The 27,846-nt window shown below is 42.0% G+C and overlaps 2 protein-coding genes across 8 annotated transcripts in view; one reads left to right on the plus strand and one right to left on the minus strand.

The window, feature by feature from the left end:
• The window catches only part of dnah9 (dynein, axonemal, heavy chain 9), a 193,444-nt gene that overhangs the window by 148,834 nt on the left and 16,764 nt on the right, over nt 1–27,846 (plus strand). For both annotated transcript variants that reach the window (XM_072666671.1, XM_072666673.1), the window contains 2 exons: nt 17,861–17,926; nt 18,025–18,141. In XM_072666671.1, the coding sequence (XP_072522772.1) occupies nt 17,861–17,926; nt 18,025–18,141 (183 nt within the window). The remainder of the gene's footprint in view (nt 1–17,860; nt 17,927–18,024; nt 18,142–27,846) is intronic.
• The window catches only part of shisa6 (shisa family member 6), a 79,312-nt gene that overhangs the window by 2,390 nt on the left and 49,076 nt on the right, over nt 1–27,846 (minus strand). Inside the window, exons 5-9 of one of the 6 annotated variants that reach the window (XM_072666674.1) lie at nt 18,372–18,410; nt 11,390–11,452; nt 7,853–7,873; nt 5,824–5,976; nt 305–735 (exon numbers count right to left, since the gene is read on the minus strand). In XM_072666674.1, the coding sequence (XP_072522775.1) occupies nt 305–735; nt 5,824–5,976; nt 7,853–7,873; nt 11,390–11,452; nt 18,372–18,410 (707 nt within the window). The remainder of the gene's footprint in view (nt 1–304; nt 736–5,823; nt 5,977–7,852; nt 7,874–11,389; nt 11,453–18,371; nt 18,411–27,846) is intronic. The other 5 variants (XM_072666676.1, XM_072666675.1, XM_072666677.1 and 2 more) reach the window with 5 other exon arrangements.

A 27,846-nucleotide genomic window follows, 5' to 3' on the forward strand; every position in this document is an offset into this window, starting at 1 on the left:
ATTACAAGTGTCACTTGGCTAATGCTGAGTTTGGCTGAATATATTCCTGAGCACATCATATTGCCACTACATCTAAAACAATAAACAACTACATGTTTTTTTTTATATTCATGGCAGTACTTTTAATATGTGCCATCACTGATATTTGTCTAGCTTACTAGATGTTGAAGTACTGTCATGTACCATTTATGCCATACTGCTGTGATTTCATTCATCACAAAATAACTGTTTGCAGCTGGGATGTAAAAATACTGTGTTCACAAACTGTACTGTACAGCTAAAATGTTTAAATATCCACCTTTACCTGGGAGTGCTGCAGGCGTTCCTGGGACAGCAGCCGCTCCTGGGAGTGGATGCGGTCCTGTGAATAGTGGCGGTCCTGCGCATGCAGGCGGTCCTGCGAGATGAGGCGCTCATGCGATCTCAGACGCTCAGCTGAGAGCAGCTGCTCGTCAGACAGGATGCGCCCACCATACTGGGACATGCCGTAGGGGGACATAGGGTAGTCTTGAGCGTAGCCACGTTCGGGGGACAGCACCCGGTCCTGGGACATGGCTCTCTGGACGCGGCGAGGGCGCTGGCGTGGAGGCTGCTGCTGTTGCTGGGCCTGCTGACTGCTCTGTGACTCCTGGTTCATCTGGTTCATTTTTATCATGTGGAGGGGGAGGGTGCCTCGTGCCGCCAAGTCAGGGAGGTGCCGCTTACGGCTGTAGTAGTCGTCCACGTCTTTGTCACCTGTGGAACAGTGAAGCGAAAAATTTCGGTTTCAGGCGAAAAATGATATGATCCATGCAGAGTAGAAACAGTTTAATACTGTTTAAATTATGTGTCTTTCAAGCTGGATTTGTTTTACCATTCACTGGGTGAAAAGCAGCATTACCCCCTGGACAGAGCCCCAGTCCATCCCATGGTACCGCACTCACACACACACACATACTCATTCACTCACATACTATAGTATATCAAATTCACCTACCAAATGTGGTTTTGGGATTGGGAGGAAGCTAAAGCACCCAGAGGAAACCCAAGGGGACACAGGGAGAACACTCCTCACAGACACCAGAGGCCACCGTGCCGCCCTACTGTCATACTCGTCAGACTCAATGACAGTATGTCCCCAAGAGAAAGAAATTCAGCTTGTATAATATTACTCGTGTAATAGTACATGTGTAATATTTCTGGTGGACAACTGGACAGTTGGTTGTGCATGGGCAGGGGTTATTGCGTATGCTATTGTGAAGCATAGACTTCCACATTGGAGTGGGATCAAACTGAGCTTGAAATTTCCTAACGAATTCAATGCCTTCTGAAGACAGAGCTCAAAGCAAGAGAAATGACGGATAAAAGAAAGCTCTGGGGCGCGAGTCTATACTGTCTGAAAGACAACAAGCCTGCAGCTAGTGCCTTGGGTGCAAGTCAGCATGGCTTAACCAAAACTGCCTGTATAAGATTCCTATTAAGCATGTAGATTTACAATGCATGTGTGAAGAACTCATATATGGTAAAATGACTTACTGTAAAGGAAAACCACTCAGCTAAACCCAAATGCTCTCGTAATGCTCTACATGGCATCAACAAATAGAGCCTTTTAGCGTACACTCCCCCGCCCCCCTCAAGTTTTTGTGCCTTTTTAACCGACGACTATAACTACTCATGAGGTTTTTGTCAGATTTTATCTGTGATTTGAAATGAAATGAAATGTGTGTTGGAAACAGTAATCTGACTTTCTAGTACTTTGGTCTCGCCCTTGAGATAGAAGCCTAATCTCAAATGTCTAGAACTTACTGCCCAGCTACGTTGCAAAAAAGGCCACCAAGTGAACAAACTTGCCTATAAGGATTAAATGCACTGCTAACCAGCTATCCAGTGGCTTGGTGGATAAAGTAAATCTAAAAAATGGATCTCGCAACACATCTCAAAAGGCCCTATAATGTCTTTCCAATTCCATCCCCCCCTTCCCGCCTGCACACACACACAGAAGGGCACCAAGTGACTACTGTATCCGTAACTGAATGATTAGAGATGGAATAATTAAATCACGGTCTCTTCCAAAATGGAATGAATGCTGTCTGGAGGAGCTGATGACCTTGAGATTTCTGTTACACTTGACAGTTCTCTTCATACACACTCTCTGGCTGAGAGGAACGGAGTGCTTTACTTTGGGGAAGAATAAAACTGAAAATTAAAGCCTCAAATCAAAGAAATGGACACAAAACAACAGTGTGTGTGTGTATAGTAGATATAAGTTGACACAGATGCAGTGAACGACTACACTGAGGACTCTAAGGTAATAGTCATTTTTAAAAGAGCCTATATTAAATGGATTACATCAAGCTTGTTATGAAATAAAAGTAGAAAAGAAGAGTGTTTTACTGTATTTTACAACCCATTACCAGCAAGTTTAGATTCATTGTTTTTAATTATGAATCAGTCCATTTGAAAACAACAGCACACACTGGTGAAGCACTTGCTACAAGTTGAGACTATTTAACTGAAAGCTAAGACAGACCTGCTACTGTGATTGATTCATAAGTGGAGAGAAGTTTGATTACTATAGAGGAATAGAGGCTATTTTGTCTGGTGGCTACACCCTCAAAAAAATCTGTCTGTGAGAACGCCACTGAAGTTCTAACGACAGACATTGCTAAGCCTTCCAGCTATTCACTACAGCAAAGGATATGCCGCAGAAGGATGGCAATGCCTGGGGATGTTTAGAAGGGTAGCAATGCTTGGGAACGTTTTTGAGCAGGATATGGCACCAGGAATTATCGACTGTGTGTGATTGTTTGCATGTCCCTTCAGACCGTGGCTTTAGATGCTGAAAGGCAGAGAACAATTTTCTACTACAAAGAAAATAATGCTATACAACAATAATATTAGTTAATGCAATCAAATGCAATTGGTCATATATGTTGTTATACACAGTCATACCAGAATATTAAGACCACCCCTGGTTTGGAAAGAACTTCTCTGCATACTTTGTTAACCTCCTTGTATGAGTGGATCAGATACAGCAGTGCTGCTGGAGTTTTTAAACACTGTGTGCACTCACTGTCCACTCTGTTAGACAGCCCTACTTAGCCGGTCCACATGGACCATAGCTCATTTGTTGCTGCACAGTTTGTGTTGGTTATCCTCTAGTCCTTCATGAGTGCTGTTGACTGGATACTTCTGGTTGGTGGACTATTCTCAGTCCAGCAGTGACGCTGAGGTGTTTAAAAACTCACACCAGCGCAACATAGCTGATGTAATGGGCAGACTTCACTCAAAACCAGGGGTGATCATAATATTTTGATATGATTAAGGTTATACTAAGGTTGCTTTTTAGCTTTAGAAAACCAATCACAGCGTGCCAACACTAGCAGTGTATTCAAATAGCCTACCCACACAAGCAGGGTTTCCAAAGGTTGTCAGTTTTCTACATGTAACTAACACAGGGTAAAGACATAACTGTGTTCACACTATGATAAAAATCCATATAGTGAAACAATGCTATTCTGCGGTACACTTCTCACCTCATTTGAGGTCTATCAGTATTCTACAGTATACTTGGGTGCAGGGCCAGACTTTTCTAAGCTCCTCCGTATGCAATTACACCAGCCTTTAGATGTATTTACTCTTCACTTAGGGAATATTAAGAGTTCAGACGTTTTTACACAGCACAAATCTACCATCATCTAGATCAATAGACCAGTGGGCCTATGCCTCAAGTAAGTTATCTCCAGTGATACAAGCTAAAAATGAAATAGTGCTGGCTGTTAATCACCAGCCTTAGCGCCAATAATCTTTACTTTAGAAAGGGTTTTTGAACTGGGGCTTTAACAAGGTTCGAACTGTCTGACAGGGATAATGGGCCTATGAAATATGCGTTCCCCCTCGCAGAATAATGTGAATGTGCATATATGATAGTGGTATATCACATCTTTCCAGTCTGACATTAAGATTTATCTTAGGTGACTGGGGTCATTAATTCACAGTACAGACAAAGGGTGCAAGACATATCGAAAATACATTTTTCACTGATAAATGGGAAAAGTTCATTATTAATATTCGTCTGATGCAGGAATGTCACACAACCAACAACAGCCAGTCGGCTGACGATGTTATGGCTATGTAAAATGAATCATATAGTGATGATACATCTTTGTGTTTTACCACAATTTGAACACAGTTCATATCAGGTGCATGCCTATAGATGGACCTTGCAAATGCCCAGGACTCAGACTCAGGCCCAGATGAGATGTTGCCCTATACACCATTTAGCTATAACATTAAAACCACTAACAGGTGAAGTGAATTGATGGTCATCTGATTACAGTGGCACCTGTCAAGGGTAGGATGTCCTCTATTAGGCAGTAAACAGTCAGTTGTAGAAGTTGATGTGTTGGATGGAAGAAACAGGGGCAAGAGTAAGGACCTGAGCTGCTTTAACAAGGGATAGATTGTGATGGCTAGATGACTGGATCAGAGCTCCAAACATCAGGTCTTGTGGGGGTTTGCTGGTATGCAGTGGTCAGTACTTACCAAAAGTGGTTCAAGAAAGGACAGACAACCTGTAAACCAGTGGCAGTGTCATGGGCGCCCAAGGCCTCCAATCCATGGAGGTCTTATCTTACAACTTTGGCAGCAGTTTTGGCAGCGCAATATAGGACAAGAGTTTTTAATGTTAAGACTGATTGGTGTAATCAAAATGAAATCGGGTCTTTCTGTTGAACGTGCCTTTTGTATCCCTATCCAATTAATATGGATACTGTCCTCAATCAAGTCTCATCAAATCTTTTTGCCGTCTGTAAAAAGTTTTGAAACTTGCCCAAAAACGCCCCACAACTTTATCCTTTTTAGCCATGCCCGTTTTTTTCAAATTACACCAATTTGGCATAAAAATCATGAGTTTGGCAACATAGTCTGCACTCACAAGTAAACTCTAACTTGGAGAGAGAAATAAAGAAGACAGAGTGTGCCAGATAGTTCAAAATCAAGGGGCAGAGTGGTTACACTTTGTTACACAGCTTAGTCTATGTGAGAAATCAGGGTCAACATGAGTTTGCTTAATATCATCCTCAAAATATGAAAAAAAGATCTAGGCTATAGCCCAACAGCCAGAGCTTAGGTACGCCAATGCTTAAAAATGATTTGAGCTTGACTGATTATGCTGACTACTATTAAGTATAAATAAAAAAACAATTAGACTGATATCAGCTACAAGATGTTGTTAGTAATCAGTGATCGCTACCAGCCCAGAAATTCCGTATCTTGCATCCTTATTCAATGCCAAACCTTCATTTACTCCACGTTTTTCTTTTTTCCCCCAAAAAAGCTCCTGATGGACATGCAAATTATTTAATGAGATGAATCATGAAAGCAGAGGAAACACAAAAATGTGTGCAGAGCATGGACAGAGAATGAAGACAGAGCATTTAGATACAGTGTTTGAAATGAACTCCAATCCCAATATTAAATATGGCTTCTATAAACCTTAATTAGCTGGATCCAGCTTGTTAGACTGGCGTTGGGTACAACCGCAAGGCAACAGGCAAAATGATCCCAAAGAGCATGCCTGCTACAGACTACAAATGCAAAAGACTGCAAGGTTGGAATCAATTCCAACAGTTTATGTAGACAAATTCAATTCATACTGTGAATGAAATTAATTGTTTTCAGAGCCTGCTTAGAAATGTATCACTGAATTTCAATCATGAAATGAATTTCATCTCATCAGCTGAATCGCTGAGACTGAACTGAATGCAATTCAAAGAAATTGATCCCAACCCTAGTGAAATGCCTGAAGCTCAATAGCGTGCCGAATGAGAAACCGGCTCTTACTCAGTCTTTTGAGTGAGGAGTACTTGTTGAGGTCGGCCTTCATGGCAGACTCGTAGGAAGGCGGCAGGTGTGAGAGGCTCTGGAAGGAGCGGGAGAAGGACAGATCGTACGGCTCCGTCTGCGATGTGAGGATGCTGTTCATACGTGTATTCTCTGGAGAATGACAAGACAGCAAACCAACAGATATATCAAGTGAAAGATGCATGGGGCAAAGTAAGAGCTGTAAAGGAATACTCCAGCATGGTTCAACTTAGTCTACATTTACTGGAACTGAAGTGCACAATGTGTTATTGCGTTACTGTATAATGTACCCATTTTGATCTTTGCCCTCAGAAAAGGACAGAAAACCCAAAGATTCAAAGCACAGTTATAAAAGAAGCAATTTCTAAATTACACTAACAAGCATCAATGTGAAATGAATGTCTATTAGGCTATTTAATTGGGCAGTAAATGTTTAGTTTGGTCTTTTTATTATTTCCAAAGGTCTTCTCTGGGAAGCCCGGGATTATTTGTAGCTTTTATCCAATACATGATTTGGCTAAGCAGTACTTCATTAGTTAACCCCTTAAACAGTGGCTGGTGGCCAGACAGCATTACTACAAACTTCTATTACCAAAGATTAGCCCTACCAGTTTGTACAGAAGTCCCTGTATGTACTGAATAATACATGTCAGTGTGCAAAAAGACTTGGAGTGTTAAGGGTTTAAGCAAGTCTTGGTGGTAGAATTGAACAAATTCATGCCAATTCATTAAAAAAAATCTTGTTACTTTTATATTTATTTATATTTATATTAGAATACAGGTTTTCTTACAAGTACACTTCAGGTCTGTTTAGGTTCTTTAGACCGTTTCTAGTACTGTAGTACCTTTATGAATAGCATAGGCAAACATATTTGTAAATTAAGCTGTAAATCTATATATTTTGCTAGACAAAACTAGTTTTTCTCCATTGCGGGCAGAGTTTCACAGATTCACAGAAAGAAATGTATACTTTGAATACAATTGCATTACATTAATGTACATTAGAATTTTTCCTTCTTCAAATTTGAAGATATATTTTCTTTGGACAATAAAGACATGGATACCAGGAAGAAAAACAGAAATACATTTTTAACTCCAGGGTTTACATAATGTTTAACTTTTTGTATTTTTAGAGTGTGCTGTAGTTCTGAATTTATTTATTGTAAACATTAGGTGTGGAGCTCAACAACTGCCCTCTAATAAGCATGTTTGCAGTAAAGTGGTTTCTAGCTGTATTCAAAGTACAGTGGCAAAGAATGAACTATGCACTGGAATAACTGACACTACAGTATACATGTAGCAGATCCAGAACTTAGAGCCTAAGTTGAAAACCTCTGAAGTATTCCCTTGACTTTGTCCATTTTCATTTTTGAAGACAAAGCCTACTCAGGATTGGCTGACACCAAGAGCCATCATAAAGACTGGACCATCAGTGCAGGGAAATCAGTGGATGAACAGCTCGATGGCTAAAATCGGCCATTGTAAGAAACTGGCTCGGTTACGTCCTGGCCAATGGCCTTCCATCTCCTCACCATTGGATGACCCTTGTTTTGTGAGTGATGTGATGTGAGCTGTGGAGGAGGATAGGCGGCTGCCACCGCTCCCCCCCCACCCACTCCTCCCCCGTCCCTGTGGGCTGTGTGTCCGTCACGCCAGCCTGGACTCGGTCAGGGCGTGCTGGGATCGAGCCCTGGTTAAAAATAGGGCAGGGACTGCTGCCGCAGAACGTGGGTCTGAGACAAATACGACACACCAGGGAGCCGGGAGGGGTGCGGCGGGAGAGGAGAAGAGTGTTTACACAACAGCACTCACTCCATTTTACACTCTGTTCAGCACATGCTGTGGGTTTTGTTGCTTTTTAATACGAGATATGGCTGGTAAAGTGCACAGCAAGGCATTCATCTTTATTTAAGTGAGGAGGAGGAGGTGGAGGAGGGCGAATTGGAGTGGGTTTGGAAGGTGGGGGTGAGGGGCATTGAGTGTGATTCTGCTGTAAAGAACAACTTACCACGCCTTAGAGATCTGTGAGCTAGCAGGAAAAAACATGCATTTCAGTAATGATGCTGGGCTGAATAACGCAGGGATGCACCGATCCAGCTTTGTTAGGGTACTCATGTTTTGTAGTGGTAAGCATTAACATGAATACACTGTAGAGACTAGTGTATGGCAGTGGAGATGGTTATTTATCAATATTTCTTTTAGGATTCTACAAATCTTAGTAGTGTTGGGTGATATATTGTCAGTGCTGGCTATATTATGATACTGACATACTACAATTGCAATTTTAGCTGCTGATATTTGAAGTAAATTCAGCATTATACATAGTGGTCAGATTAAATCTACAAGAGGAAAAGTCAAGAAAAAGTAAAATGCTGAAATTAGACTGCCATGTGTTATTACTAGCAGCAAAATGTCACCAAACTAGATTCTCATTCTGGAGCTGCAGCTGGCAGTGTCACTTTTTATATTATATTTACCTTTAATTTAATAAAATATTAGGTAATGTCTCAAGATTCTAAGCTTTTGCAGAACTCTTTAAAAGGCTATTCTAGATATTAGTCTTTTTTAGAAGATGTCCACAGATCTTGCTGCATATCTAGCGTTCACTTCAGTGGGTGCTCGGCCTGTACAAAATGCTTTACAGCAGTACCAATCAAAAGCAATAGTGGGCAATTCTGCATGATCTGCAGGTGACACGCGTGTGACCCAGAAGTTCCTGTCTCTTTAGCTTCTTTCAGTTTTGGAATTAATCTGGGAGGTTCATAGTTGAATGTGGAGTTTCATCTCAACACAGGACTAAATGCAAATGCTGTCAAGGTAGAGGACATGACAAGTATTGCATCATAGGCTATGTTATAATGTAAATTGGCACAGTCACTCATTATGTTCCTCACTGGTTACAACTGAAAAGGTACATGGTCCCAGTTTCTACATCATGATGACCGCGCGAACGTAGCCATCAGTCATAGCAAATATGGCTACATTGCATAGTACGTGGGGTACACAGTCATGGTTTTTATACCGGATTACTCAAAACAATACTGACTAGGTGCAATTACATTTCACTATCAATTAGGCTGCTGATGGCTTTTCCCATTTCCTATTTTTGACTGGAGCATAAATTCCAAAGTACAAAAAAATGATTTTAGATAAAAAAAAAATAATAATAATAAAATAAATCTTTGTTCAGTTTACATTTTTTGGATTCCCAACTGAACCTAAAAAGAACAAATAATGATTTGGGATCGTTTTACAAGCAGGATTGTCATTTTGGGATGGCATCCCCTCACACCCACTACAAATTAAGCCCTGGTAATACCTCCATGGTGAAATGTCTCTAATATAGTGGTGTCTCATGGCGACAAGGACCTGACATTTTATTACAACGTATGACAGCTACACAATACACTATGTCAGGTCTGTAAGACATTCTTTTAGCACAGAGTAGCGGCACTCTGTAGGCGTGCAAACTGGTCCATTTACATTATTGAAAAATTACTGTATGTCACCTGATACCATAATACATATATGCTGAATATATATATATACACATTAATTGTATTAATTTCACCCAACACTACTAAAAGGATTGCAGTTATAATTTTACTACGGAAGAAGTATATTGGATCGGTGCATCACTAAAAGAAAGAGAAGAAACAGCTGCAATGCGTTTGTAACACTGCATGTTCCCCTTTTCAGGATTATGTTCCCCTTTTCAGGATTAAACACAGTTATTAGCATGGTATTTTCATTTCTTAATTAAATCAAAATGTCTCAAAGGTTACAGTAAATATCAGATACAAATGTCACCACAGCAAAATGAGAAGCTGCACTGTGGTGTTATTGAGAGAACGCTTCACAGCCATAAACAGAATTAGCCTCGCTGTGAAAAGAGCAATAACAGGCTTTGTCATATAACAACCAATCTGCTGAAAAATCTTTGGAGCTTGTTAGGGAGTTCTATCCATCTTCTCACTCCCCTCCGGTCGAATAGAAGCGGCTCACCAAAGGCGGTGATTTAATCGTTTCACTAACAAGATGAGCATTCGCTGCTTGCTAGTGAGAGCATTTCTAGCCTCTGCGTTTTTTAAGGGCGCCAGTCAAGAGCTTTATCCGAGCGCACGCATATTCCCTACTCTCCCTTCAGCTTTTGATCAGTGTGTGTTCATTAGGTGAGAAAAACGGCAAGAGTACAAGTCCCGTGTCTCAGCTTGTTTTTACAGATGTCGTCCCCACACAACTTGACTTGTTCATCTGCCTCAATTGATTCTTCAAATACACAGCGTGTGTAGTGCGAGTGCTGCGGCAGGCGTAATGGCCATACTAGCCCCTTTCCACTCAAGAATGAGATTACAGAAGAAGAAAATGTTGACTGTAAGTAAAAGGCATCTGAGGAAAGAGAGCTGGTTTAAGTGACGGATCCTTCCTAAAAAATGTATTCGAACCTGGTCCGAAATCCAGCATAATAGAGGGTCCACTGTACAGAGAAGCGTGTTACAGTAGTCTAATCACCCTGTTACAGTTACTAACTAAATACTAATTACAATTATTTCCATTACTTTATATGTCTGTTATATCATTTGTCTCTAAGAAAATAACATTAATTACATGCAGTGCTTTTATTTGTCCATTCATTCTTCAAGGACAAAAGTATTGGGACAACTGCTCATTCATTGTTTTTTTTTCCTGAAATTAATTTAAAAAGGGTATTAAAGAGAGAGTTTATTCTGCTTTTGTTGGAGTAACTGTCTCTACTGTCCAGGCAAGGCTTTCCATTAGATTCTAGGGCTTTATCGTGAGGATTTGACTGCATTCAGCAACAAGAGCGTTAGTTAGGTCAGGATGTTGGATGATCACCACCCCACCTCATCCCCAACTCCCCAACTCATCCCAAAGGTACTGGATGGAGCACCATCCATCATTCCAGAGAACACAGTTCCACTGCTCCACAGCTCAATCTGAGAATCCTTTTCTACTGGCGGTTCTTCTCCACAGGGAGTGCATTTGCACATATGTGTCAGCAATGGGAGCAACTTTAAGTAGCTAAATGCATTCATTAGAAAGGGTGTCCACAAACATTTGGACATATAGTATATTTCACTGCAGTCTGCCATGGTACACGTTGTATACTGTAGTTTCACAATTAGGCAACAACTTTTACAGAGACTTCTTGAATTTTGATTTCGAAGGGTGGAATATCACAGAAGGATTAGCCGTGGCCTGTTAGCTGCGAATTGTAGAATGACCAGGTGAGGCATTTAAATTCCGAGCACCTCTCCGGTCTGCAGAGTGGACCGTGTCCTCCACAGAACATTAACTCAAATCGAGGTGCACTGTGCTTTTCTGCTGCTGACACTCTGGAAGATGGACGGTGCCATTGGCCTGTTCAAAGAACCATCAGGGCTGAAGGCAGGTGGTGATAAAAAGAACAAGCCGCTCAGAAAAAAAAAAAAACAATACAGTGAAAGGCATGCTGCAGCTAGCAGTGCATTGTTGTTTCTGCTGTATGGTATGTTGAATTGTGATGGGGGACAGCAGTTCTTACCATTTTTAGGTGTTCGAGTGGGGCTACTGAGACCCAGATGGTTGTAGTTGTGTTGATGGGTGCCTGCAGAAGAAGCAATGACACGTCTGATTTGCTGGTGAAATCAAGAAATCAAAATGGGCTCTTATCCAGAACATGAGCGTCCGGATAGGAGAAATGGTCCGTTAGGGAAAGATAAGATTAATAGCAATTAATAAGCAGAATGAGCCAGCACACATAAATTTAAGGGCAAGCAGCGATGGCGATGGAAATGCGTGCCGCTAATCATGTAGAGCAATAACCCAACAGAGATTTACATTCTACATGACAGAGGCGAGATGAGGCTGCATGGGAAAGTTAACAGTGGAGAAACAGCAAGTTACATTTCTGCATTCACATCAGGTAGACAGTGTCCTGACAATTACACAAACTATGATACTGAGGAGTGTGTAAATAGTATTTGGTGAACACTTTATTGAAGGGCTGCATTCGTAAGGCCTACATAAGGTTTTCAGGACAACAGACATAAGCTTTTATTAGTTAGGAACACCCTTTAAAGCCACTGAACAGCAGTTCAATGGATTGCATCCTCCTCAATTAATACATCTGTGTCAGTGGACACACACTAATGATCTGAAGCAGTGAGAACACACAATTGGAGCAAAGTGGATCAAACCGTCAACCATCTGGGCCCAATCTTGCTTCTCTAACCTTCCCAGCAGGCCCGGGAGTTAATTTCATGTTGTAAAGATGGTATTTTTGTTAAAAAAAAAAAAAAAAATCAGGTAGATGTCAAAACACCAATATTGTACAGAGTGGTGTGAAACAAAGTCACATTTCTGTCAAAAACTAACCTTAGCTTGACATCCAGCTCCAACATTATACATAACGCCTGACAACAGTAGAATTCCACGTTGTGAGGATGCCAACTTGAAGTTTAGCAGATGTTGGGTTTTGGTCTCCATACTGCACAACTAAATGTTCTTATTTTACGTCAATATGAAAAAGACATTGGATTTTGGTTACTTAACTCACATTAAAACCTACATAAGCCCTCATATTGACAACAGCTGAGGCTGATATTTTGTTAATGCTGTGTAGCCTTACGAAAGCTGCCCTTCAGTATCCAAATTCACAGAGTCAGAAGCCATTGTGAACCATCGCAAGACATTCTTCACATAAACCCTTTAATCTTGTACCACAAAATCAGCACATTTTAATGTGCTGTACTCCTTTAATGACATGATGTAGTGTAATATCACATGTAACCTGATATGTAAAGAACATGATCTGACAAAGCCGAAAATTCACATACATTTTGTGTCGAAGAATAGAATTTCATGCAAATTCAACATTAATATGAGCAAACTATGAGGAAACCAATCAGAAATAAACCCTTGGTGATCTAAATTGAGCAATGTGCTTCTTTTACACAGTGATGGGATAGAACATGGTACTACACAGAAAGCTCCTGTTCCAAATGCATAGCAATAAAGTCCAGTTGTGTAGCTTAAAGGTTGTGTAGCTTAAAGGTTTCCCTAGAGAAAACTGAATATTTTACCTTTTAAAAGCTGTTTAAAATAATTTAAAAAATGAAATAAAAAGGTTGGAGCTAAGTAGTGTGGAATATGGAAAATTGTACAAATAGTACAAATACTAATTAAAAGGTACTGGAGATGTACCCTTGAGGGAACCACCTGTATGAGAAGCAAAGTACCACTTGTACCATTTTTCTGACAGTTGTAATGAGTTAGGATAGGGGACAAAGACTCTGGGTAGATCACAGACAATAAGTTAGAAAAGATGGGTGTAAGGCATTACTCATAAGACCATCTCAACTGCTACCATTTATTTTTCTGTTCTCTGAACCTTTGAACTAGCTGAATTTGTTAACCTGTCAACAGGCCTGTAGAATTGGACCGCATATGTGTGTTTTATATGTGTGCAAGTGTGTGTGTATGCTGCAGGAGGCAGATGCAGTCAGCAGCAGATTGGCTTGTGATGAGCGAGTGATCAGGCTACTGTAGTATAGTGTGTGACTTCTGCAGAGGCCATCAAGGAATAGCGCCAGGCTTGGGCATTCACTCCACTATGTGGTGAGCCATGATGAATGGCAGCTATTCTGAGCTGGCAATGACGGCCCTGTTATAAGCCTGTGATAAATGTCTGCATTCTGGCGTGGACCCTACGCTACGCTCTTGGGGGTGACTGCTGGTGTACCTGTTTACAAATGCATACGAGTTCTGCACTTCAATATTTGTAAACATGCAGAAAGCAAGACTTTTTTCCCCCCGCTGAGGACAGTAGCAGTAACTGGGCTTGTTTCTTAGTCTTGTCTTACTTTCAGGGTAAAGTAGTACATTTTTCCTGGAAAACACATTACTGATGCTATGCAAGGCTACACAGGTGAAGTCAATACTGTGAAGAAGCCTTGGATATAAATGTAGGGAAAGACAACATAGGGAAGTGGATTACAGAAACAGTACTAGGCATGCCAAAACAATTGTGGTCGGAAGTTCACATACACTCATCATAGACATGAATGTAATGGCAATATTGGACATTCAATTAATTTCTTTGAACTGTTCTTTTTTTAGTCTTTTTCGGGGGGGGGGGGGGGGGGGGCAAAAAAACAGACAGATGAATTATCAGAGGACACAAAGATTGAGATGTTTGACCACAATGACCAATGGCCAGCATTCAACACCAAGTACGCTATACCAAGTGTTAAGCATGGTGGTGGTAGAATCATGCTAATGAACCGTGGAAATTTTATACACTGCTAAGTGGAGGACTAGACGTTTAAAACTTTTAGGACAATGATCTCAAACAAACATAAAAGGTGGTTGTGAAATGAATAATGCTGTCTAATATTAAGCTTGGGAAATGGCTTTCCCAAAGTCCTGACATTAACCGTATAGCTCTGTATAGTTCTGTGCAAGAAAACCAGCAAATTGAATTGACCCAATCCTGCCAAAAAGAGTGGTCAAATATCCAACCAGCATTTTTACCCTGTGTTGATTTCAGAGCCTCCGAAAATATTATTTGTGCTCCAAATTCTTGTTTCTGTTCCGTCCCAGAATGGACATCTGGGGTGATAAATAGGCCGACCACTGAAATTCACTGAAATGGTCACTACTTTAAAGGACAGATTGATGATTTTACGATTGAAGATGACCGCCTAGGGTTCAAAGACAGTCTTTCTACAACTACACTTCAAAAAACTGCATGAGTTTGAGGCTGGTCAAAACATTAGACACAGTCAAAACACAGTCTGTTTTCATCACAGCTTGTAATTAAAACTGGCAAAGTTCAAGTAATGGAAAAGTTAAGGACCATTTAAGAGGCCGCTACGCTAACCAAATAAAGCATGTATTGGGTAAACGGGTTTGTTCACGGTAGTGCAGACAGAGGCGGATAAGATGCCGGAGCTCGAAACTCGGCGGCAAGGCCTAATTAATAAGAAGCACAGTCCAGTTCAGTGATCTCACTTTAATCTGGGGACCAATTAGCTGCTTTTGAGGAGCCGTGGAGCTGAAGCCTCGGCAGCAGCCAGAGGTCTGCTCTCCCAGTCTGACATGCTGTCACACTCCCAGCCTCGCTCTGACCAAGAGCCCACAAATGTCATTTAAGCAACTAGGAGGAGCCGCAGCAGAGCGGCCGTGACGTATCGCAGGGGCAGTCGGGTTAATGATGAACTAAAAGCACTCCAGCAGTGCCGGCCAGTTACTGTACTTTCCTTTTCTAGGCGTCAGGCTCTAGAAATGTGAAAATTAATCGAAGGAGACTTGGGGTGAGCAGTTGCCTTTCATTATGTAAATGCTTTTTCTTTAGAGCTGTAAAGTAGGTAAGCAAGTCGTAAAGCTTTGGTTAGTTTAGTTAAAGGTAGGGAGGCTCTATCCCTACCATACACAGATTGACTGTTTTCTATTAGCACTCTTCTAACGGAATGTCATTCTACTCTTCTACTCACTTTCACTCAGTTTGTCTGCAGGAAGATTTTCTGATGATGCTGAGGTGTGGACTTTGTTGGTCTGTCTGTTGGTCTGAACATCATCATTTTGGCTTTTTATAGTTAAAATGATGAATGGACCAATAGAAATGCTCCAAAATTAGTAGATAAAATAAAAGATTACTCATCTGTAATATTGCTATTCTATACAAAGTTCTAAAGTATATACATCTTTATTTTTTAAAATATATACTTAATAGGAGGACTCAGGGGGTCAAATTATTGCCATGAGTCACTAGGCTCACAAAGTCGTTAAAAGCGGTATTAAAGGATTCATTGAGCCCCCGGTGGTCTTTCAAAGTTAGAGCCACCCTTGTTTTGCCATGCAGTCTACTTTGTTGTGAATCATGTACAGCCCACGTTGTTGATGGGTTTGGCCTTTCAAAACAAAAACAGTATAGAGAGCAGCGATCGCTGATCCAGCGCCTACGGCAAATGAATCCTCACATTGCACACATTCCTGTTTCACACCTAATACATCCTGACAACACCACTCCTGCCAGTACGCATAATATCCAGATGGTACACCAATGATTCAGTAGTCTGACATTTCTGTTGCATATTCACGAGAGGAAAAACTGCATCGGCATCACAAAGAGTGACGTGTTTGGTATGCATGCTATATTCCTGCAAAAACATTAGGCTGTCGGAATAGTCTTTCACTACAAATGATCTTTGTTGTTGTTCTTCGCTTTATCAGTCCTTTAACTCCCATCTGAGAAGCAATTTTTCAACTTTAGCTTAGGCTCGAAGGCTTTTAGTGCAATATATTTGCACAGACACACAAACGTGATCTAATGAAAATAAATAACCCCCCCCAAAAAAGCAATGAGAGTCCGTGATTTGCATAACCTCAAAACACATCAGTATCTCATTTTGCATGAATCATTCCTTGACATTAAACCTCTGTAGTTGAAGACTTGAGACCTGTTTCGCATTACAACTGATGCATTTTCTTTGAATAGTAATCTTAAAAACTGTGAATAATTGTTAAAAACTTAGAAATTCCTTGAAAAAAATCCAAGTGCAGGCAAATAAACAAGGTCATAAGGGAACATTTGCATGAACAGCTGTGTAGCCTCCAGTGTTGTGTTCCCTGCCGTCACCCTCAGGCCAACTCAGGCTTGTTTGGATGCAAGTGCAACACAAAATTGCCTCCTTAATAACCATGATGTGCCAAAATCTGAAGTTAGGAGACTTCTTGGTCTTGTTTTATAGCATGTCTGGTCAGAATCAGACAGTGATGGTAGTCATGTTTCTCAGCATGTGCAAGAAGACCATAAACATCATGATGTAGGAAGATAATTGTTTCACCTTTGATTAAAGAAGAAATTAAGGAGCCATCTGCTCTCGAAATCTCCAAATGAAAAACTGTGAAACATCTAAATGGCATGTGGGTTGTGGAGTTCAGCCATTTGGATTTTTGAATGGACATTCGCGCGCCAGCGCATGGACTGTGGAACTGGCCGGGGAACGGAATCAGTGCTCCATCGTTTACAAGCCTAACCTTTGTCGTTCTGTTAGTTTTTCCCCCTGCCACCATGCGAAATAAATGGCGGTGCCATTTAATTACCAAAGCCATGTGTGATATGTGGGGCAGGGCCGGGCGAGGCACGGGGTGCAGCCCCACTGGGCGTGTTGACAGGCCGTATGCAGTCGGCCTGCCCTTCTCCTCCTGCTCTGATGGACAGAGGGGCCAGCGAGCCACTGGGGGTTGGCATTTAGCGACTGACAGAGAGCATTAACATTTAATTGCGAAATGTTAAATGCCATAACGGCCTTGCATGCAGGCTGATTTTGGCCAGAAAATTAAGTGCAGTCCGGTCTGGCAGTTTCGTTAATAGTTAACTGAATTCCCCCAGTGTCTGACTCTGTCCTGCCACCAACAGCAAAGTTACAAACAATCATGACTCCAGTAGCAGGAGTAGGGCTGGTGGGGTTGATGAGGGGCCTTTGGACAATGTGATGTAACGGTCAGTAATAATAAAGCTCTTTTTTTCAGGCCCCCTTCTTTTATGGTCACTGGTAGTCTGCAAGACAGGGTAACCCCAAGGCAATCGGGGGGGAAAGAGCTCGATGTGTAAATAATAGTCTGGGCTAGCTTGCAAAAGGGCTTTATCCCACAATGACAAATGCACACGGATAGGCTCTTGGAGCGACTACATAACCCATCTCGTGGGGTCAGAGTGAGCAGCACTCCAATGGCTCATTTAACAATATCATGGGCATGCAAGTAATATAATGGACATTGACCCATAACCCAGCTCGCTGATGACACCATACTAATGCACAGCGGACCCAATCTCAGCACACTGTGGCAGAAAGGCTCGTGGCACATTGCTTGTTTACGTGTTTGTTTTTATTTACTCAGTCTGAATGTGTTATGCAACATCGGTAATGGTATTATGAAACCATAGCTTTCTTTTTTTTCCACAGTCCATACTAAACAATAGGAACACTTCTTTTCTTGTTGTAAACAGTTGTCACACATACCAGGCGTGCCAGGAAGATCCCAAGGTCAAGACGATTCCTTGATGAGGAGCTCTGTTGAGTCACTAACAAGGATAAGCACAGATTTATCTGATGTCTTCTTTTATTAATAAGAAGTAACATCATCAATAAAGCTGTCTTTATCCCTGCATAGACGCCGGCGGCCAAAGGCGTCCCGGGGGGCGTCCCGAGGCATCCCGAGGCATCCCAAGCTTGCAAGAGAGACTCCAGGGGTACAGAAAAGAGGTCCAGAGGAACACAGACACTACAGGTGAGGGGGAGCAGGTTAAGCAGAAGGGAATGTCAGGTTTTCGATGACAAAAGAAATAACAAACGGGAATGAAAACAGCACAGATCTAGCCGACCGTTTGCACAGTTTCTACATGGTGAGGAGTGGGCGTACACAGACTTACACAGCCACCACAAAACACAGACAGAGGCCAGTGTCAGAGGCCAAAAGGGGGGAGAACACACTCAACTACACAGAATTGACATTCCTACCATGGTGACTCTGAGACCGCACCGGCCAATGCCTCTCCCCTAGAAGACACAACCAAGTAGAGCGAGGCGGTGAGTGGGAGACAGGCCATCGGTACCAAAACACAAACAAACACACTCTCTGCTTTTTCTTTTCTTTCTTTTTTTTTTTTTTTAACTCAGGCCTTTCATAACATCCCGCCTCTCAGACAGAAGGAAACTCCATTTGTTACATTTTCAGAGAGGTTAGCTGAAATTCATGGACACAAAAAAGTCAATATTTCTCCCCTTTTCAGCAAACAGTAGCTTTGTGCTAAATTAATTAGGACAGAATAAATTATCACGCTGATAATACGGGGCAGTGGAGACATGTACCCAACCCGAATGAAATTGGATATTTTTTCACTTACAGGCGCTAATGATCATTCTGCACCATTTCATTTGTGGTTTGTTGTGCTGGCTCTGTGTCATGGTGTGAGCACTTGACTCTTGTAAATTGTTTAAAAAAGCAAACTAGCTGGGTCATGTTTAGTCAGACAAACATCTGAGTAAAAATCCTGCAGAAGCCTCCTTCCTTGCTGTGCTCCTGCTTTCTTTTAAAGAAACACATTTTTTGTCAACACTGCATTTTTAAGACTACACCTTAAAAGCATAAGCCTTTAACAATAAGCCATATAAAGTTAAAAACATTTAACACAGTTGTTATAACGACTACTTTTTTCCGATTTTCATGCAGGTTCCCTTTTTTATTATGTAGTGCTTTTATGGACTGCTGCAGCTGCAGGGTGGCACAACAGTCTAACTGCCTGTTCATCAATTAAATGAAAAAGCAAACTAGTCAGATTCTGCAGATGTTTTCTTTCTTGTTTTTACTCCTGATTTCTTCAATACAATACAAAATTTGAGTACACTATAATACAGAGCAATGTTTTATAAGGCTATGCTTACAAAAGCTGTCAGGACAACTGATATAAGCTGACAAACACTTAGAGCAGTTGTCATAAAAGCTACTTTTGTGCTATGAAGCTAGATGAAGTCTTTATGAATGTTCATATAGGTTTAAGTCACGCTGTAACCATTTTAAGGTCAACTGGAAATGATAAAGTAAATGTAAACGATGAAAGTAACTGGTTACAAGTTCTAACTCTCACTTCTCAATTCTGCATCTCATTTTGGTCAACAATACATATTAAGGTTGTATACACTCGTGTTTTGGTGAACGGATCACACTGGGATTTAACTAGACCACATAAAACGCACATTCGAAGGTGGTCAGAGGGGGATCTCATCCACATTTAATACACAAAGTGCATGGAATGGAATGCATTTCAGTGTCTGGATACAGTTAAGCAAGCAGAAATACGTCTGTGGAGAAACACGTTAATATGAGTAATACAGTAATGATTACTGTGCTTCCTCAATCTCCTTCACTGTCTCTCGCTCGATGTGTGTGGGTGTTTGTGTATTGTATTTACCTGCAGATGAGAACAGTTTTACAGAGTGTGTTCCTTGAGGTTTAAATAGTCCTCCGCATTTTCTGATAGAGCTGTAACTGGAAATGTGGGAACCCTTTATTGTTCCACCGCTCCGCTAAACTGTTCGCAGTCTCCTGAGGCAGCACTACCTTGATAAGAAACCGTTGTTTGCGGGAAGTAAAACGGAAATTAAGTACGGATCAATTAGTTCTCATCTGGTCATGCTGGGACGCATTTTAGTGATAAGTGTAAACAGAATCGTAGTTTATATCCTGATAGTATCTGCATTAAAAAAACAGGCTCATTGTGTAGAGTGTCAAAAGCAATAGAAAATGAGCTGCAGCTGAAATTGCTTACAATTTCTGTAGATCTTAATCTGTTTATGCCCATCAGTTTGTTAGAACCCCTCCTATCAGACAGGGACTCTTTCTTCTATTGCCTTCCTATTCTCACACTCCTGTCTCTTGACAAGCAGGCAGTTAGATAGCTGTGCCACTCTAGAGCTGTGAAAATATGCACATTTCTGTGTCCAAGACAGAACAGTAATTTCACAGCTCTAGGCACAATAGTCTAAATGCCCAGTTATCAAGTGTGAAGAGATCATACGTTCATATCCCAGCACTGTAGATGATCTGTAGATGGGGATAAACAGTGCACCAACTGAAGGGGAAGAACACAGACTGAACATCCACCAAAATTAAGCAATTTCAGCTGCAGCTCATTTACATTTATGGTTTTGAGGCTCAAAATAAAATGTACTGTTGACCAAACTGAGATGCAGAACTAAAACAATGTGAGTTGTGAGAAGTACCTTTAACTTACCTTTAACCCCTTAAAAAAGCCTATGGCCTGCCGGCGTGAAAAGTGTTATTACAACTTACTATTACCAAAGAACAGCCCCACCAGTTTGCACAGACGTCCCTGTAGTTACAGAGTAATACACCTTAGTGTAATAAGTAATAAGCCTTGGAGTGTTAAGGGGTTAAATGTTTTACAGTGAAGTTGTAATGTTAGTGTTATAAACACTGTCCTGCAGTAAAGTGTTGCTTGATGATTTGCTAAAGGTACATTACTTTCAGAAAGGCATATTTTTGAATCCAGTGATTTGATTTAAATATTGTTCCTCTACAGAGATTGTACTCTAATATGACTTTAGATGGAATTTAAAATTTAAAACCTTCTGCATTTAGTTTCAGTTTCCCATTTTCCAATTAACACCCCTTTTTTCTTCACTGATTTAGGGTGACCGGTTGATTACCCACAGTGGGTTTTGTTATTGTTTGGGTAGAACATAAATTTCAGGTTTAAGAGCAGAAGCATAAAGAAGCATAATTTGCTCTTGCGCATTCGTTTAGATCCCACACAAAATTCGCCATTGGACAGACTCCCAGTGACAATCGCACAAGTGCACAAAACACATCATAGTACATTCTGTACAAACGTTGCATTTCTGAGCTTTTCATTGAAGTGGACATGCTTTTTCACACAAATACGTTGTGGAACATTTGTCAGCTAGGACATTTGACAACCTGTAAGTTATGGTGAAAGAATTGTCCTGACTCTGCCAAATGATGAATAGGATCTCATTCAGTGCTTCCAGAAAGGTTTTATCCCCCCCCCCATTCTTCTTTCTCAAGCATGTGTGAACGATTTGTATTCACTCACAGGACAGCATTTGTTCAATTTCTCTGTGTAGAGTGTCTATGACTATCACTCTCCGAGTGTCAGGCAGGGTGGATGGCAGTAGACTGAGAGGTGTGCAATCTGCTGCTGTCTCTTGACAGGATAATAGTTAACTTCAGTTTTTCTTCTCAGAGAACCGTCAAACCTGAAGAGGCAGCAGAATCTAGATTTGTCACATTTGTCCAGTAACACCACACTTAGCCACATACATTCTAATCCACCACTTCATTGCAGTAGCAGTACAGCTGATTCTCTTTTTATCCCAGACTGTTGAGTAAGAATGTGGCAAATGACTACATCTCTCTCAAGATGGTTCCTGGTCTTCGGGTGTCAGTCCAAACGTGGCTGAACCCTGTTCCTCTCCTAATTAAGGAGCAAGGCTGTGCAAAGGAGGAATGAAGAATGAAGAGGAGCACCTAAAGCATGGGTGTTCTTTACTGAGCTGAGAGTGTATGTGTGAGAGAGCGAGAGAGAGAGAGAGAGAGAGAGAGAGAGAGAGAGAGGGAGAGAGGAGGAGGAGGAGGAGATGAAAGGAGGTTGTGAAGTTGCGAACACTAACGTGCTATTACCACAGGCTAGCAGAGGTGCACCACTTTGATCCATCACTATCGATTAAACATCAACTTTGCACAGCCACCCCCACAGACTGCAGAGAGGCGCCTTCGATTTCTGCACGGGATTCAGTGAGTGAGCAAGTCACAATACCATCCAGTAATCAGCTAGAACCCCCCTCCCGACTCTCTGAGAGGTCTATGAATGGCTACTTGCGCGAAGGTCCACTCATTTCTGGGGCATGCAGTAAAGGCATCAGCTGATGATGACTGTGTGGTCAGTTGCTCTCCATTTCAGAGTCAGGACCTGCTGTACAATGCCTGCGTTACATACAAAGGTGAAATATGAGCATGTGTTTTTGGGCTGTGATTGGAAAAGTGAAAAATGCCCTTCCCTTCTTTATTCTTTGGAGGGAGAAACATGCAAAACGTGGGAGGATTGCTAATGAAACGGATGGAGATATTAGACGTGCGGATATATAATATCAAAATTAGGCCTGTGCCCACCTGTGACCAGTATTGATGGTAAATCTCATTCATTTATTGATTTATTTTTTCATTCAAACCACAACTACAGACACATGAACATAACTCGACCATTCTCACGTCTCACAGGTCTCTCAACATCTCCTACATTACATTTATATTTATGGCATTTTAGCAGACGCTCTTATCCAGAACGACTTACAAGGTTACTCGTATTACACAGGTGGGCCAATGTAGTGTTAGGAGTCTTGCCCAAGGACTCTTATTGGTGTAGCGCAGCATAGTCACCCAGACCGGGAATCGAACCCTGGTCTCCCACATGCTGTTGTTGTAACGCAATGGCAGGTGGTGGTGTTATCTGTTGCGCCACACCAACCACCATTAAGACTACATTAATTTGCTTTTAATTTAATTTGCTAATTTTGCTTTCCAGAAAGGCCGAAGCTGCAGGGGGTATCATGCCTGTGGAAAAGACAATTATATGATATAATGTCCATTTTAGAACATCCTCAGACCATAGCTCCAGACATCAGACCAAACAGGTTCAGGTCTCAGCTTTCGCGTGTCGCATGCAATGGGCTGTTTCAAACAACTTCATACAAAATGGCTTCAGCAAATAAGCACCATGCTAAGCTAAGCAGTCTCAGACTGAAGCTTGGGTGTTTAACTCTGATCCTTATTACTACAGAAATGACCGTTTTGTGACCAAATGGAAGACTGTGTGCAACCACAAAGTTTCCTGAACTGCAGGTTTATTGTGGTGTTTTATTTGAAGCTAAGGAGCAATCACTGGTCATGTCCACTTCAGAGCTAGGGACCTTCTTAAAATGACCAGAAAAAGTAGCTGTTTATTACTATTTGTTGTATTATTATTGTTATTAGGTGTAGTTGTAGTAGTAGTACTAACAGTGATTGAAGTGGCAGAGGTAGTGGTAGTACGGGTAATGCAAGTGGCAGTAGTAGCAGTAGTAACAGTAGTAGCAGTAATGGTAGTAGTAGCTGCAGTAGTGGTAGAAGTAGTAACAGTAATGGTGGTAGCAGTAGTGATAGTGGTAAAGGGTAGTAAGGGTAACACTACTGACAGTAGTAGCTGTATCAGTGGTGGTGATAGTAGTAGTAACTGTAGTAGCAGTGATGGTAATGGTAATGGTAGTAGTAGTAGTAGCAGCAGCAGTAATGGTAGTGGTAGTAGTAGCTGTAGTAGCAGTAATGGTAGTAGTAGCAGTAGCTGTAGCAGTGGTAGCAGTAGTAACATTAATAGCTGTGGTGGTGGTAACAGTAGTAGCAATAGTAATAGTAGCAATAGTAGCTGTAGTAGTAGTAGTAGCAGCAGTAACGGTAGTGGTAGCAGTAGTAGCTGTTGCAGTAGTAACAATAGTAGCAGTAATGGTAGTAGTAGTAGCAGCTGTAGTAGTGGTAGTATTAGTAGTAGTAACAGTAACTTATTATTAATAGTAGTAGAAGTAGTAATAATAGTACTGATAGTTGTAATAAACGTAGTAGTATTGACAGTGGTGGCAGTGCATTAGTGCTAGTGATATTCTGTGATGGCAGAATATTAAATCATCAGCAGATGTATTTACAGAGATAATACTAGCAGTAACATGTCATGTCTCCATGTTACTGTTTCACAAATTCCATTTCATAGCAGGCGTAGGACTGTTAACCTGTGTGTGTGTGTGGTGGAATGTTCTCTTCATCAGTGAACTCAAGCTGGTGGGCTCCTCTTTTTCTCTCTGCCTTTTAACCCTTGCACAGCTTGCTTGATTAATTTCAGTCACATCTTGAGTGCATGCTGCAGGCACATCAAGGCATTTTTGCAGTGTGCCTGTGCTCGTACGTACATCTGGCACTGTGTTCTATATCAAAGAGAGAAAAAGCTCATAGCAGGGGACCCACCCTGGATCTAACAGGCAGCTAAGAGCCACACCTGATCCCATGGCCTGCAGAATGGATGGGGGTTACATTGGCTAAGTTATTAAGGTTTCCAGCTTCAGTCTCAAGCATTACAGTTGCTACTTTTGCGTGAAAACAGAGGCTTAGCGTAACTTGTAGGCTCATTTTGGTACACAATACGGTAAACTCTGGAACTGAACAGGGTTGATCTGAATGATATGATGGCTCATCAGTTTTTCAGCCTGTCAACAGAAAGCCAATGGCTGTGCTGAGTGACTGTTCAGGGAGTGTGTCCCACAGACAAGCCCCCTTAGAGTGGCGTTCATTCGGCTGACCAAATACCGACCATACTACTTATGGTTACAGATTTCTAAATGGGACATTCTTCCAGCTATACCACCAAACTCTCAAAAAAAAAAAGACATTGCTTAAGAAGAGGAGCGAGGGTCTCCGAGTGGTCCAGTGGACTAGGGCGCTGCCACCGTGATCTAAGAATCACAGGTTTGAATCCCAGGTCATGCTGCTTGTACTCAGCAGCCGAAATGCATTGTGTCATTTTGACGGCACTGCAGGCTGCAGTGAAAGACTGCTTGGAGACAAAAGAACGAAGCACCATAAAACAACAACAGCCCATTTCTTCAAAGCAAATAAAAAATAAGTAGAAGAAACAACTGTGGCAACCAGCACTAAGGGACCCCTTGTGCCCGACATCCAAGTCAAGTGCAGATGTCTGACGCCACCAATCAAAAATACATACCCTCCTTCATGGCCTATCCCAAACTAACTCAAAGGATCAGGGCTATTTGAGTGCACTGAGGAGCACTGGCTGATTGAATTTGGATACTCCATGACCTGACCACTGCAAGGTAACTTCCCCTAGCCACGCTTTCAGAGCAACACAAAGATGTCACCAAGCTGCTGACGGCTCCAGAGAGCACTCGAACTGCACACCCACGACTCCTCTCCTTAACGGCAGTCGATGTTTGCCAAGATTTTCATTTAGATTGCGGCCTCAAGTAAATAGTCTTACAAGGGCTTGGCCTCTGTCAGCTGCCTTTCATACCAGCAGACCACAACACAGTGGTATATTTTCGTGAAATCGATAAGCTGGGGTAAACCTGGAAGGGAATTATTGCTGGAGCTAATCTGCAGGGTTAATGCAAACACAGCTAAGGAGAGAGGACATATGAATCCCAAAGGCATGGTGGGGATCTGCTGAAGCAGTGGTGTAAAACTCAGGGTCAAGGGGGAGGGGGTGTTGGGGTCAGCATTTTAGCAGCTCCTCTTGATTTATTACTACCAGTCGAGCTCAACGGTTAATCAGAACACTCTTTAGGAGTTGATCTGGGTCCATTAGAGCAGTGTAAACACTAAACTCTGCAATGCTGAGGCCCTCCAGATCTACAGATTACCATCTCTTGAGTTAAAACCACCAGCACAATGTTCCACTCTTACACTAAAACTTTCACTGCTATATTAACGCAAGGTTTCTGGCTCTTTTCTTCAAGGTCACGAAAGGTATTCTCTCTTTTTTTCACCAGAGGAACGTGCGCGATTGTGCTTTAGTCTTGAATCTAAGCATCTACGCTATGCAGTGAACGGGCTAAAAGCAGCACCTTGCCTTTCACGTTTCCGGTGAAGTCTATGATAATCTCATGGCTGCCGTCTGAAGTGCCTACATCTTCATTCAGGCTACAAGGACCCTTTAAACGACACTGCATATCACAAGAAATAGGGGGAAAAGTCCATCTACAAATCACAAATTACGGCCACTTCTGCTGCCAGCTCTAAGCCGAACCAAGGTTATGCAACTGGCCCAGGCGTGCAAGCTATGTACTCCTCTCCTGTGTCTCTGCACCAGTTGGTACGCACTAGCTTTCAGAGAGTGAGGCAAGGCGAGCCGGAGGCTGTCGAATCACGGGCGTCTGAAAAACTCGCAGTGTTGTTATTTACGACCTTCCTTTTGTCTCAGCCATCACCGTCTTAAGTATCTAAAATCAACTGCGATAAGCACTCGGGTGCAGTAATAACTCACATTAATTAAACACTCGGCGCAGTGGCAGGATCGAAGGGGGCCCTTTTGTTCTGAAGCAGCAAGGCTCGCTGCTATTAGCATATTAACAAATCAAGTGCCGTGTGAGGCTGGAGCTGGCAGTACCTATAGTGTGTACGAGAGCGGGAGATGGGGAAAGTGTGACTGGTGTGATGTCCCACTGAGAACGCTGTTAACCGTTGACTGCCTGCTCCATTATAATAATGCCAGCATAATAAGAAGCAAAGACGCCATGAGACATGCAGGAGGCTGATATGATGCTTTTAAATGTCACCCTCCAACACCCCCCCTACCCCCCACCCACCAGCCCCCCACAGGTAACTAAGACACCGAGATGTGTACCACGCAAAGCGAGATGTGTATGAGCAACAGCTAGTCTCTTGGTGACAGATGAAGCCAGCTCTCTGATAGACTTTAGAAATTCAAATAGGGCCTTAAGCTTGGATGACTCACTGTGATTAGACAGAAGCCCAGCTTGAGTCCTGCTCCATCTTTTTACTTGCTCTTTAACTCAAGTCGTTTATTTGCATGCGTGCCTGTTTGAGAAAATGCAAACGAAAAGGCAGCTCGAGTGCTTTAGATACATCTCTCTAGTGGACCCTGAAAGATCTCACATTCATCATTCAGTGATAAATATGCGATTGGCAAGAAAATAATTAAGATGCCCGAACAACAGCAGCAGCAGGAGAAGGATTACAGGCGTTCCTCTGAAGCTAAACAGGAGTGTTTTAACTCAGCGGATAGCAGCATGCTGGAGATACGCTGAACATCAAATAACAGAGATGTGAGCGCAGGGTATGATACCACCACTCATTTGTGTAGAATAACAAACTTGCAAGGCCGTGGTGATGGAGAAAGGGAGAGAGAGAGAGAGAGAGAGAGAGAGGGAGAGGGAGCGCGGGACGGGAGAGCAAAGCTGGAGGAGGAAGCAGAGAGAGAGTGAGCGAGAGAGAGATTCTTAATGTGAGATGGCAGATTTTATTTCAGCGCTGCTCACAGAGCCACATGATCAAAGTGAAGAATGCCGTTTTAATTCAAGGACTCGTACCTCATTGCTGCTTGACAAGCTCATTATTGAGAGCTAGTGCGGTAGGAGGCAGGTGAAACCGATATGGCGCATGATAAAAGGCAATCCTACACATGCATTTGGAGCCACTGATTTGCGCCCTTGTTCCACTCTCCCTAAAGCCTGGCGAGGTACAAAAATGCCTCCGGGTGCAAATTATGATTTCGGCATCTTTATCCTTAATCCTGAAAGGTCCAGAGGTTTCACTTCAGTTCAACATAATCATGTAATTACACATTTGGTTATATAGGGAGTATAGGGAGATATATTTGGTATGTTTCTATGAAAA

The sequence above is a fragment of the Salminus brasiliensis genome, chromosome 22 (genome assembly GCF_030463535.1).
Source record: "Salminus brasiliensis chromosome 22, fSalBra1.hap2, whole genome shotgun sequence".
NCBI lineage: Eukaryota > Metazoa > Chordata > Actinopteri > Characiformes > Bryconidae > Salminus > Salminus brasiliensis.